Source organism: Triticum aestivum, chromosome 2B, assembly GCF_018294505.1.
Source record: "Triticum aestivum cultivar Chinese Spring chromosome 2B, IWGSC CS RefSeq v2.1, whole genome shotgun sequence".
NCBI classification, from domain to species: Eukaryota; Viridiplantae; Streptophyta; class Magnoliopsida; order Poales; family Poaceae; genus Triticum; species Triticum aestivum.
The window spans coordinates 67,164,376-67,175,998 of NC_057798.1; the positions used below are offsets into that span (position 1 = coordinate 67,164,376).

An 11,623-nucleotide genomic window follows, 5' to 3' on the forward strand; every position below is an offset into this window, starting at 1 on the left:
CTCACGTTTCAAATTTATCATTCCATTTTTTTCAAACATATTGAATGAGTTTGACTCTTAGTACTCTTACATAAGTGCCAACATTCATAATGTAGTTATACATGAGTTTATCATTATAATTCAAATACGGTTTTCTAATCTTTCACAAGTGCAACAAAACAGATAAGATATGCTACTGAGCTTTCATATTGGACCGTCAATGCTACTTATTGTAGATATGTTGCTACGCTCTTAAGCTTTCATATTAGGATTTTAACATTCCTTAAGTACTTCCCTTTAATTACTCCTAGCCTTCAAGGTATGATGATCAGGGTCATGTTTCACTAATTAACTGATGGATTTGTGCAAATATTTTGGGATCAACTGAAAAGAAAATTCAACTTCTTGATTTCCCAATTTAGTGAACCAGATCAAAGAGTTGTGTAGCCATTAGATGGACAGCTTCATACTGGCGTAAGTATTCATGACGCTGTAATATAAGGCTTCTTTACCTTCTACTTATATTTGCTACTGTAAAGGAGAAACCATCTATCTTGGTGTGCCATTGTTTTTTTAAGGGAAGGTGTGTTATTGTTATATTTTGTAAATTGTAACCAAGCATATGAAAGATTTGGTATATGGTTCTGTTGGTCAAAAGTCATTATTCATGTTTCAAGGGGATGACATATACCTTTAAGCAAAACATGAAGCAGACTTTTGCTTTAGGTACTCCCTCCATGAAATATAATGTCCCTGACTTTGCTTCTGCGACTTTGGTCATTTCTATATACAAAAGTACATGCATTGGACATGTATAAATTGTATTGTCTTATTTTTCATGCAAAACAATTTTATTTCATATATGTTTATACTAATTTTGTAGACATACAATAAGTGATAATAATTATTAAAGTTGTGAGATGAAAATCAGATAAGTAGTATTAGAAAGGAAGGAGTACTATTTATTGGCGTCATTTAATATCTAAATATTTTGTTTCAAATAAACTGCCAAATTTAGTCATTAACTTTTCTTTCCTGTGGCATGCACGTGCCTCTAATCTTTATGGCGTTGACCGATGTACCTAGACTGTACATGGAATCCTAATGATCTTCACTGCCAATTACACCAGGTAACAGATTGCTTCAATAAATCTTTTGTCTGCGACGCAATTAAAATGGTGTGACGCGGACAAGGAAATGAATTGTAAAAGTAATAGAGTTGACACTTAAGTTTCTGATTCAATTTTAGTCTTTGAAAGTCATCATAAAAAACTTATTCATAAAACTTAGCGATCATAGAACTTCTATGATACGCCTAAATAAATAATGTATTTGCTATAACCAAACCGATCAGATTATCTTATACCCAAAGTAAGCACATCAAACATTGAATAGTGCAATGATTTGATTGGTTACATCATTATTTTTTGATATCTCCCGTGGCAACGCACGGGCATTCGACTAGTATAGTGTAGTTTGCTTATGTACCTCTCATTCCGAAGCAATTCTTTGACTTTTTTTGTGAGCTGTCCCACATTCAACCCTTTTGCATTGAAATCCTCTTTAATTTCAAAGATAATGTTCTTCAAAACAGTCTCTACATTGGGATTCCGGCCCATTGGAACAAACACTTTAGGATTGTATCTTTTACGCTTGTATTTGTCATACACTGCCTTGGCAAGCGTGGTCTTGCCCAATCCTCCCATTCCAACGATAGAGACTACCCTGAGCTTTTCATTTGGTACATTGTCATGCTTCTTAAGTAGCCTTATTATCTCCTCTCTTGGCGCTTTGATGCCAACGAGTCGTTCTTTATCTTCTTCATGTATAGCAGAATTCCGAAGGTCGTCAATGGCGGCTTTGGTAGCTGCTTTATCCACATCACCTTTGACATTAATGTTGTACTTCTCTTTCCTTTTGTCCAGAGTCTTAACATTGGCCTTGATTTCTCTAATCACGTCACTAATCTGACGGTGAGTCGTCATGCCATTCTGCACTAGCTTTACACTGTCATGCATGATCTCCTTGAAGCCTCTCCTACTGGAGTTAGGCACGATGTGCACCAGGAAGTTATCGACCATATCCTCTATGTTATAAGCAAGCTCTCTAACTTCGTCAACCCAGTTCTTGGCCTCATAATCATTTTTCAGCTTTGGGAGGTCTCGGTGCATCTTTCTCAGATCTTGTGAGAAAGACTCGATATCACTCTTGATGGTCGTATCTAGACTGTAGTCCTCCGTGACGAGCTTGCCTAGCTTGTCAAGCAGGCTGCCCATAGCCCCCCTTGTGTGATCCACAGCTCGGTGCCCCTCCTCCCCTAGGTACATCGTGTTGGTAGGAGAAGTACGTGAAAAGCTTTGTGGTGGGTAGAATTTGTACTGCAGAATAATGATGTACTTCTATATTAAAATAAAGCCATTTTATGAATAGTGATTATTGAATAGTGATTATTGGAGTACTAAGCTTACCATGCAAGCTGCCTCTGCTTTTCGGCTGCTACCAAGTTTTCCATTGCAGAAGAAGACTCGCCAATCTTTCTCTTCTTCAACTGGGCGAACATATATTAATTCGTCAAAAACTGTCCAGGAGAATGGGACAAAACATAAATACAAGCACATTAAGACGAGTCACAATTAGTCACCTCGGGAACTTCCTCAGCTGATGTGTTGGTGTCTCCTCTACGCTTGCGAGGGTGCTTGGATACAAGGGACTATTTTTAGTCTGACTAAAAATAGTCTCTTTTAGAGGCTAAAGTTCCAAGCACCCCTGACTAAAAAGAGGCTAGGACTAGTCTTGAGGCTAAAATCTTTTAGTCATGGGAAACCTACTAAAATATGTATTAGCTCTCTCTCTCCTCATTTAATTCCTCTCCTTAGTTCTGGATTGGAGGGTTTGGAGGATAATAAATGCTCAATAACTAGATTTTAGTCTCTTTAGTATTTGGATCCAAGCATGGATGAGACTAGCAAGTTTTAGTCCCACTACTTTTAGTCATGGGACTAAAACGTATCCAAGCATGCTCTGCAATTCTCTTGGGGCCTCGTGGGCTCATTTACAACCATCAAATCCACCTCATCGACAACTTTCTCGGCCTTTGCACGGGATATGCATTCTGTGATATCCTCTTCTATAAGACCCTCGCTCCATTTCATGCTTTGCACGATGAACTTGTCAGTATCGTCATGTTCACGAGCATCTCGTGGCTGCACTGTTATCTTCACATAACACTTGGATTTTGATTGCACAGTGCCTTTTACTGGTTGCGATATGTACTTTACGCTTGGCGGTTGGATGTTGAAGGCAATGCAATTAACTGTATCGTTGGTTAGCTCAATTGAGTGCGATATCTCGTTCTTCAGCTCAGAAGGCAGCCGTAGTTCGAGCGGATTAATCCGAAGCATGTCATCTTCATCTAAACAAGGGATTACCTGCGATGAAAGAGCTATATGTGTTAGATGGTGATGTATATATATTGAGCTTGTATATATGTACAATGGGACAAATTTTCCCTACTACCGGGTGTAGTTATTCCACTTTTGTTTCGTAAGTTTCAGGTAGTATTTATAATATCGAAGTGTATGTATGTGTAGTATATAGTATATAAGAATGTTTAGGTAGTATATATATTAATTCTTGGTAGTATGTACCATATTTTAAGCATACTTCATTCTACATATAAATATATACGAATTTCACAAATACAACTGATGGCACCATTTTTCTAGTTAGTTGATGTCACCAATAACCAGAAGGACCAGAGAACTCAACTAATAACACAGCACATTGTAGCCATCATTTTGTCCATCTTTGCCAAACACACTTGAGTCTGCCGTCTCGGTACAACCCCCTCACAAAACGTACAAAGCGTAATATTGATTTTTCACACTGTATTCCAATAGCAACGAGAAGGATCGGAGATCTCAACTAATAACACAACACTGGAGGCATCATTTGGTCCATCTTTGCCAAACACACTTGAGTCTGCTAAATTCGTTTTCTCGACGAGTCCCGCTTCGGTACAACCCCTCACAAAACGTATAAAGGGTAATATTTTGCCAAACACACTTGAGTCTGCTAAATTCTGGAGCCATCATTCCCGCTTCGGTACAACGCCCACACAAAACGTATAAACGGTAATATTCACTTTTCACATTGTATTCATAGTGCGAAAAATAGAGACAAGCAAGCGCAGTAGGTGAGAATCGATTATGGGACTTCAACCTTGCCAACGAGCGGAGCTAGTCACTACAAACAACGGCTGCTGGTGACTTTGTTAAGCACAAACCTTTTAAGAATTGACTGTAATGGTAATATTCAATATAGCGCTTTCTTTGCGGCACCGTACATATTTTTTAATTATTTAAAAAACATATAGGAAAACAAGAACAGGTTTTTGAGTAAAATGTGAATAAAATTTGAAAATTCTGTATATTTTTCAAAAACTCAAACATTATTGGAAATTTCGAACATTTTTAAAACAGGAACACAATTGGAAACTATGTCATTTTCCAATATTACGAAGATATTTTTTTAATTTGTGATTTTTTCAAACTAGAACATTTTATGAAAATCTCCCAAAAAATTTGTAATTTGAGAACAAAGTTTAAAACATGAAATTTTTTTGAATTTGTGAACAAACTTGAAAAACAGAGACATTTTTAAATTTCCATAAATTTTTTGGGTTTTGTGAGATTTGTTTTTCTGAACTTCCGAATATTTTTAAAAAGAAAACAATTTCTAAAATATTTGAAGAAAATTTGAAACCGGCACAAATTGTAAAACATGGAATATTTAAAATAATAATTTTAAGTACCTGTTTAAATTACGATTTTGAGTATTTTTTTGGCTTCGATGCCTACCATGTGCATACCCACCTCGCAAAAGTTTATATCATTTCAAGAATGTCTACAAAACATCATGCTGAACGTAGGGTGTCGGGTAGGCCACAAGGCTCCGTTTGAAAGCACGTTGTATCTCGACATCTGTTAAATGACTTTAATTTTTTTTCATTGGCTTGTATGACCAATTCGAGGCACCATGCCAAATTATTTTGTTTTATTTACATATTTTGTATTTTTTTATAGTTTTCTTGGTCAAAAAAGGACGATAAATGGTTCAACGTGTCGCAACTTGCATATGGTGTCAGAAAATTGTTCAAACTTGGCATGGATGCCTTTCATGGGCATGACCATCTGCTAGCAAAAGTTGGAGTCATTTTATGCATGTCCAAAAATAGACCATGTTTGGGTTGGCCAGAAGGATCGTATGAGAGCACCTTTTTCAGCATCGTCAAATGACCCGAATTTTTCCCATGATCTTATACGACCATTTCAAGGCAACATGCCAAGTTGTTTGAGTTTTTGACATTTTTTGCATTTATGAAGTATTCTCATTGAAAAATGGTTGGACGTGACGCAACTTTCATACGTTGTCGGAATTCGCTCAAAGCTGGCATGGATGCCTGTCAAGAGCATTCCCACCTGCTGGTAAAAGTTGGTGTCATTTCATTTATGTCCAAAAATAGATCGTGTTCAATGTAGGGTGTCCGGGTAGCCATAAGGGTCCATATGAAAGCACGTTTTTTCGGTATCGTCAAATGATCCAAAAAAAATTCCTGAGCTTACATGACCAATTAAAGGCACCATAAAAAGTTGTTGGAGTTTTCAAAATTTCTTGGATTTTCTAGAGTGTCTTCATGAAAAATGGTTAACAAATGGTCGGACGTAATACAACTTAAATCATTAAACCTGTCATGGATGCCTACTATGGGCATGCTCACGCGTTGACAAAAGTTGGGGTCATTTTATTTATGTCCAAAAATAGATTATGTTCAACGTGAGGTGTCCGGGTAGGTCAGAAGGATCCGTATGAGAGCATGTTTTTTCGGCATCGTCAAATGGACCCAAATTTTTCATGATCTTATATGACCAATTATATGTGACAGGCCAAGTTGTTTGACTATTCGACAATTTTTCATTTTCTGGAGTTTTCTCGGTGAAAAATGACCGGTAATTAGCCGCACATGATGCAATTTGCATACAATGTCGGAATTCGTTCAAACTTGTCATAGATGCCTAATGTGGGCATGCTAGTAAAAGTTGAGGTCATTTTATGTATGTTTAAAAATAGACCTTATTCAACATAGAGTGTTCTAGTAAGCTAAAACGATACTATGAGAACTTTTTCTTGAAAATGTTCATTCTTTAAAAAATGACAAAATGTGTTCAAGTTGTTTAAAAAATTGTTGGATTTTAAAAATCATTTGAGTTTAACAAATCTATTCAGAATTGCCAACAAATGTTTGAAAAAACTAAAAAAGTGTTCAGATTCTACATTGTTACTCCCTCTGTCCGGGTTTATTAGGACATCAAGCGCATGTCCGTTAATTAAGGACCGAACCAAGCACGAGGGGTCACGTGAAGCTTTTAATTTTTTTCCAGTTACACCGTTGGAGTAAAACACGGTGGCGTTACATGCAGCAGCGAGTGCATGCGTTGGCTTTTCCCTCCGATTGGGCATGGAGCCACGATTAGCACGCATCACTAGCAGCCTTGATTACCGGCATTAAATAACAATTACAGGCATTAACGGGCGCTGCTACGCGTCAGCCGGTGAATGTTTTCAGAAGATCTGCCGCCTCGCGAGCCGTCGGATCTGACGGATTAAGCGGTTGAGGGTCACGTTCTACCATCGCAACACATGCGTGTTACAGAAAATTTCCGTATCATAGGTTATGTTGCGGAAAATTTGCAACATAGGTCAAGCTGCAGATTATTTCTGCAATAGATGTCTTGTTACAATTTTTTTTTTGCAACAGAGGACATGTTGCAATTTTTTTTTGGCAACAAACGTCTCATTGGAATTTCGTTTGTTTGTAAGAGGGGTGTTGTTACAACTTTTTTTTGGCAACAAAGACCTTGTTGCAGAAATTCGCATAGCGAGCAGCAAGCGGCGACGGGGGATGGACGCAGCTCCTCATGGTGGATGCAGACGCCGATGCTTCCTAGGATGGCGGATGCAGCTTGAGTTCGGGCGCACCGCAGCGGTGGTGCCCATGCCGGCAGCAAGCGTCGGTGGTGGCGGTCGAAGCAGCACGAGGAGGCATCGCCTTGATGGGGAGCTCGGGAGGAGCACAGGTGGCCACTGCTCTTGTCGGGATCCAGGTCCAGATCCCGCAACACAACAACTGCTGCGGTGTAGGAAATGCAATAATGACCCAGTTGCGAAATCTAGTCTGGGTAATACGTTGTCACTAGGCATCTGATTAAAATCATATTCAACGGCCACGAAGGCGGTGGATGTGCATGTCGTTATTCGTCGGGTGATCCTAGTCATTTCCGTTAAATAACATGAGAAGTGGAGCCGGACGCGCTAGCCACAAATATGGGCACTAATCTTTCCGTAAGGAATCTGGACGGTTTTGAGTATTTTATGCCGCGATTACTAATCGCAGCGTTTTGATCCAACGACCGCGCTATTTTAAAAAGCACCCTTTATTATGAAGGTGTAATTCGGCGAAGGGCAGCATTCTACAGCCGTCACCAGTGGGCCGGTCCAGCCGGCGTATACTTTTTGGTGGGATAGCGACATGTATTTTAAAAAGGACCGAGAGTGACGTTTTGGCACATGGGAGCGCGCGCTCCTGGTTTTTAAAATGTGTTTGAAACATATTTTGAAATGTCAAAAAAGTTCAAACAAAAATTTGGGGCATACTTCTCAATATTGTACATGCTCACAAACTCGTTTCGCGAAAAACCGACAACTTATGTGTTGCCTGTGAAAAAGAGAAAATCCGATGTTGAATAGTGTTTTTCACAATACATTCTTTCGTCTTTTTTACCCTAGCCACAAAAAATATTAATTTTCACCAAAACTTGACGTGCACACATGTAATATCAAGATGTATGCGCCAAAATTTTGTTTGAATTTTTTTTCACCTTTTGAAATGTATTTTTCGCGTGCAGGAGCGCACGCTCCCCAGAGCACTAATGGATTTTTATCATCGTACCCTTTATTATGAAGGGGTATCATGAAATCTCCACCGTTGATGTGTTCAAGGGGGTTGTACTAAAGCAGAAGTGTTTATGGAAAGAGCAATGCTACATCTACGAACAAGTTAACGAAAGGCTACGTAATTAGCCACATGGCAGATTGTGATTGAGATGGAGGAAGGAGGGGCCCACCCCACTTAAAATCAGGGGGCCGAAGAGAATTATCAAAGGAATTTTTACGTAACCTTTCGTAACTTGTTTCGTAGGTGTAGGATTGTTGTTATGGAAAGGAGAACAGTTTTATGAAGTGTTAAACGGTCAATTATGTCAACTCTAAGGTTGTGTTAATTTGCATGGTTCCAGATTCAAATACATAGGTTAGCTAATCATAAGCTTGCTAGGTTAGCATAATCCCAAAATTTTGGTTTACAACTATTCTCCCTTTCCACAGTTTGATTACAAGGTGTCTTAAATTAGCTAGCTTACCTGGCCATATGTGCTTTCAGATTCACCCAGAAAGCTGATTATCTTCAATATAGAAGGTCTAGCTTCTGGTTTTTCTGCCCTGCAAAATCCTGCTATTTCAATGCATCTAGTCACTTGCTGGTATTGCAATAATGTCGGTGGCTTCCCCCACCTATGCCTCCACCTTCGAAGTACCTGCACTTAAACAAATGTTGATTATTATTTGTAATAATACCAAAATCTTACTGTATAAATATGTCCATTCAGAAACATGATGTTTATATTAGATAGGACATTCAGTAGGGTAGTCTGCATATTAAAGTGCAAACATAAAATGCATGCTTATGCGAACAAGTGAGAGAAATCACCCTTACATTATCTTTGCAAGGGACTTCCATACACCCTGTTACCAATTCCCTGATTATGGCACCCAAACTATATATATCACACGCAGGTGTAGTTTTGCTACCTTCCCTGTATTCTGGAGCCATGTATCCACTGCAAAGACAAGACGATCGTGTGATGTATTATGACACAAGTAAATGCGGGACCGTAATGATAGAAAAATTTCAATTGGGGGGTTCTTCTTATTTATGCATAGCTTACCGTGTTCCGTAAAGTTGACCTACAGTGTGCGAGTTTTTATTTGGTCTTGATAGACCAAAATCCGTGATTTTTGGAACTATATATTTGTAATTTTGATTATCAAGTAATATATTTTCCGGTTTAAGGTCCATGTGAATCATCCTTTTTTCCTCATGAAGATAACGCAGGCCCTTGCAAATCCCGATGATTAATTCATAACGTGTTTCCCATTCAAAGCCTCTTAATTCATCTGCAGAAGAATATATACATAGAAAAAGGGGGTTATATACCTAATTGTTTGAGAACGGATGCAATAAGGTAAGTAACAAGTATAGAGTAGAGGTGCACCAAATGAAATGAGATGGTACGTACCGGTAATATGCTTATCCAGGCTTCCATTGCTGATGTACTCGAAACAAAACAATCTTTCTCTCACGTTAGCCAAGGTGATTTCTCCTGACACAGAGTTTCTTATCTGTTTCTGATGTATGTTAGAACAGAAGCCAAGATACCGGACTACATTTTGATGATTCATGTTGCACAAGCTACTAAACTCACGACCAAATTGCTTGTCATCATCATCAAGCTTATCTAAGTTTACATAGATCCTCTTCACGGCAATAATCAGTTCTCCTAGTACACCCTGTTGTGTGTTCCTGGACTCGATTAGGATATTTATTTAAAAATAAGTAAATTTCTAACTAAACGGTAAAGAAGTGTACCTCGTAAACCGCTCCAGATCCACCCTGGCCGATTTTTCTGCCTTCAGAGAAATCATTCGTGATGTCCTTTAAGAGTTGTAATGGTAGATCCGTTGGGTCGTCGGCTCCGTCAAGTATACGCTGCAGCATACGTTGGTCCTCCTCCAGTCTCTTTCTTTTGAGAGGAAGGTCATCCTCCATGAGTCTGCAAGGTACATGCATGAAAGAATTAGTTAAACTATGAGAGCCTGCTAGCTCTTACAGATGCTCACCGGCTAGATGCTACCTCGTACAGATCCTGGCTCGTACGTACGGATGCTCAGCCGAAATCTGGCCGGAGCGGAGCAAACCAAGGTGCTAGCCGATCGAGAATCGATAGGGATGACCGAGTCACCAGGGCTTTGCTCTCCTCCTCTTGTCTTGCCAGCGTATATGGAGCTCGCCGGTGACGGAGCAGCTGGAGGAAGGTGAAACACTAACTAAGGTGACTTGACTCGGATCCTAGGCGCGTGTGGTGGACAGTTGCGTGGACAGCATGTGGATCCTAGTGGATAGGGCGCATGTGGTCTAGGCACATCCTTTTACTACTGTGACAGGAAGAAAACCTTTTCTGCACGAAACTAGTAGTAGCGACGTGCGACGACTTTGACCATTGGATTCGTTGCGACTTGCATTGGTCTCCGATTATGACGCTTGGTTAACTCAAGTTATGGATCATTTAGTTGGTCTATATACATGTGCGCGCTTCTAGATTATTTGACCAGGTACGTACTAGGCGATTGGCGATCGATTCACAACTCGCAACGAATCCAATGGGTTTTGAGATTCAGAAGCTAGCTGTTTGTTTGCCATGCTGTAGAAAAATCATGAGTACTGTCAAATGTCTGCAATGCTCCTGATTTTTTTTTTAAAACGGAGGCAAAAGTTTTGTCTCATCTCATTAATAAAGAAGAAGAGAGCTGCCCGGTTAATATTAACGGAAAACCTGGCAAAAATCGTCACACATGCCCACACAGGACACACGGTGACCTGGCCACCCGCACAAGAATGCACACACGCTGCTGAGGAGAAAAAGCGTCGTCGAGGTTGCAGCCCGGCGTCATCGTTATCACACCTCCGCGAGGGCGACTCTGACTCCATCATTGACAACCGCCGAAGAAGCCCTCACCGCAAACAAGTGTCGAGGCATGCGCCGGCCGATGCCAAACAGTCAGCCACACGCGTCGGCGACCAGACAGCTCCGACTCTATCAACGAGCATCCCAAGGGAAAAGCGTTGGGCTTGTGCCGAGCCAGCGCCAGAGCTAACTACCCGTCTCGTGTCATCGTCACCGCAAGGGCCCCTCCTCAGCAGCTCCGACTTCAGGAAGACAAAGCGGGGCATGGCGACCCCTCGAACATGCCGGAAGAGACCGACTACCAAGACCCATCTGCAAGCCTGCTCCACTCGAAACTGCCATTGTAGCCACACAAGAAGCCGCGCCAAAATCCACATCGTCGGACGGGCACCAGCCGACCACAATGTCGCGAGCGTCCAGCACATGGAATGTGCAAACGGGATTTGAAGCTCTTCAAGGCGACACCCCAAAGAGGGAAGCGACGATTGTCGACGCCGTCGCCCGACCCAGCAGGGCCTTGGGCTTTCATCCGAAGAGAGAATCCGAGGGTGTAGGAGGATGCGGGGCTCCACGACGACGCCTCCAAGGAGGTTATTCGACGCCCACAGGTGCCGACGCTGCCGGCCGGCAAGGCCGAGCAAGCTTTTGCCCGGAGCAATCCAACACCACCATCACCCCCACGCATAGCACCTCCGCTGGCCCACCCACCTCTCGAAGAGCCACCGCGCACTGGAGAGCCACCAAGCTGCACACCTCCTCGCCGGCCAAACACCACCGACGAGCTA

At 41.1% G+C, this 11,623-nt stretch overlaps 1 protein-coding gene across 3 annotated transcripts; it reads right to left on the bottom strand.

Annotated features, from left to right (window-relative positions):
• Positions 1 to 1,238: 1,238 nt before the first annotated feature.
• LOC123043517 (putative receptor-like protein kinase At4g00960) lies at positions 1,239 to 10,251 on the bottom strand. 3 transcript variants are annotated; one of them, XM_044465990.1, is made up of 9 exons: positions 10,008 to 10,251; positions 9,743 to 9,926; positions 9,393 to 9,663; positions 9,042 to 9,270; positions 8,810 to 8,933; positions 8,457 to 8,630; positions 2,621 to 3,407; positions 2,448 to 2,527; positions 1,239 to 2,357 (listed from the first exon to the last, which is right to left on the bottom strand). In XM_044465990.1, exons 2-7 carry the CDS (start codon positions 9,920 to 9,922, stop codon positions 2,979 to 2,981), a joined length of 1,407 nt encoding a protein of 468 aa, XP_044321925.1. In that variant the 5' UTR covers positions 9,923 to 9,926; positions 10,008 to 10,251; the 3' UTR covers positions 1,239 to 2,357; positions 2,448 to 2,527; positions 2,621 to 2,978. The 3 variants fall into 3 exon arrangements, with proteins under 3 accessions (XP_044321925.1, XP_044321927.1, XP_044321928.1); XM_044465992.1 differs by having other exon boundaries at positions 1,542 to 2,357; positions 9,994 to 10,251; XM_044465993.1 differs by having other exon boundaries at positions 1,542 to 2,357; positions 10,035 to 10,249.
• Between the last annotated feature and the right edge of the window lie 1,372 nt (positions 10,252 to 11,623).

Coding starts and splice junctions, on each gene's coding strand:
- LOC123043517 (XM_044465990.1), bottom strand. CDS start 9,922: ATGGAGGATGACCTTCCTCTCAAAAGAAAGAGACTGGAGGAGGACCAA. Junction 9,664..9,742: donor GATCTGGAGCGGTTTACGAG/GTACACTTCTTT, acceptor AACACACAACAG/GGTGTACTAGGAGAACTGAT. Junction 8,934..9,041: donor GGTCAACTTTACGGAACACG/GTAAGCTATGCA, acceptor TTGTCTTTGCAG/TGGATACATGGCTCCAGAAT.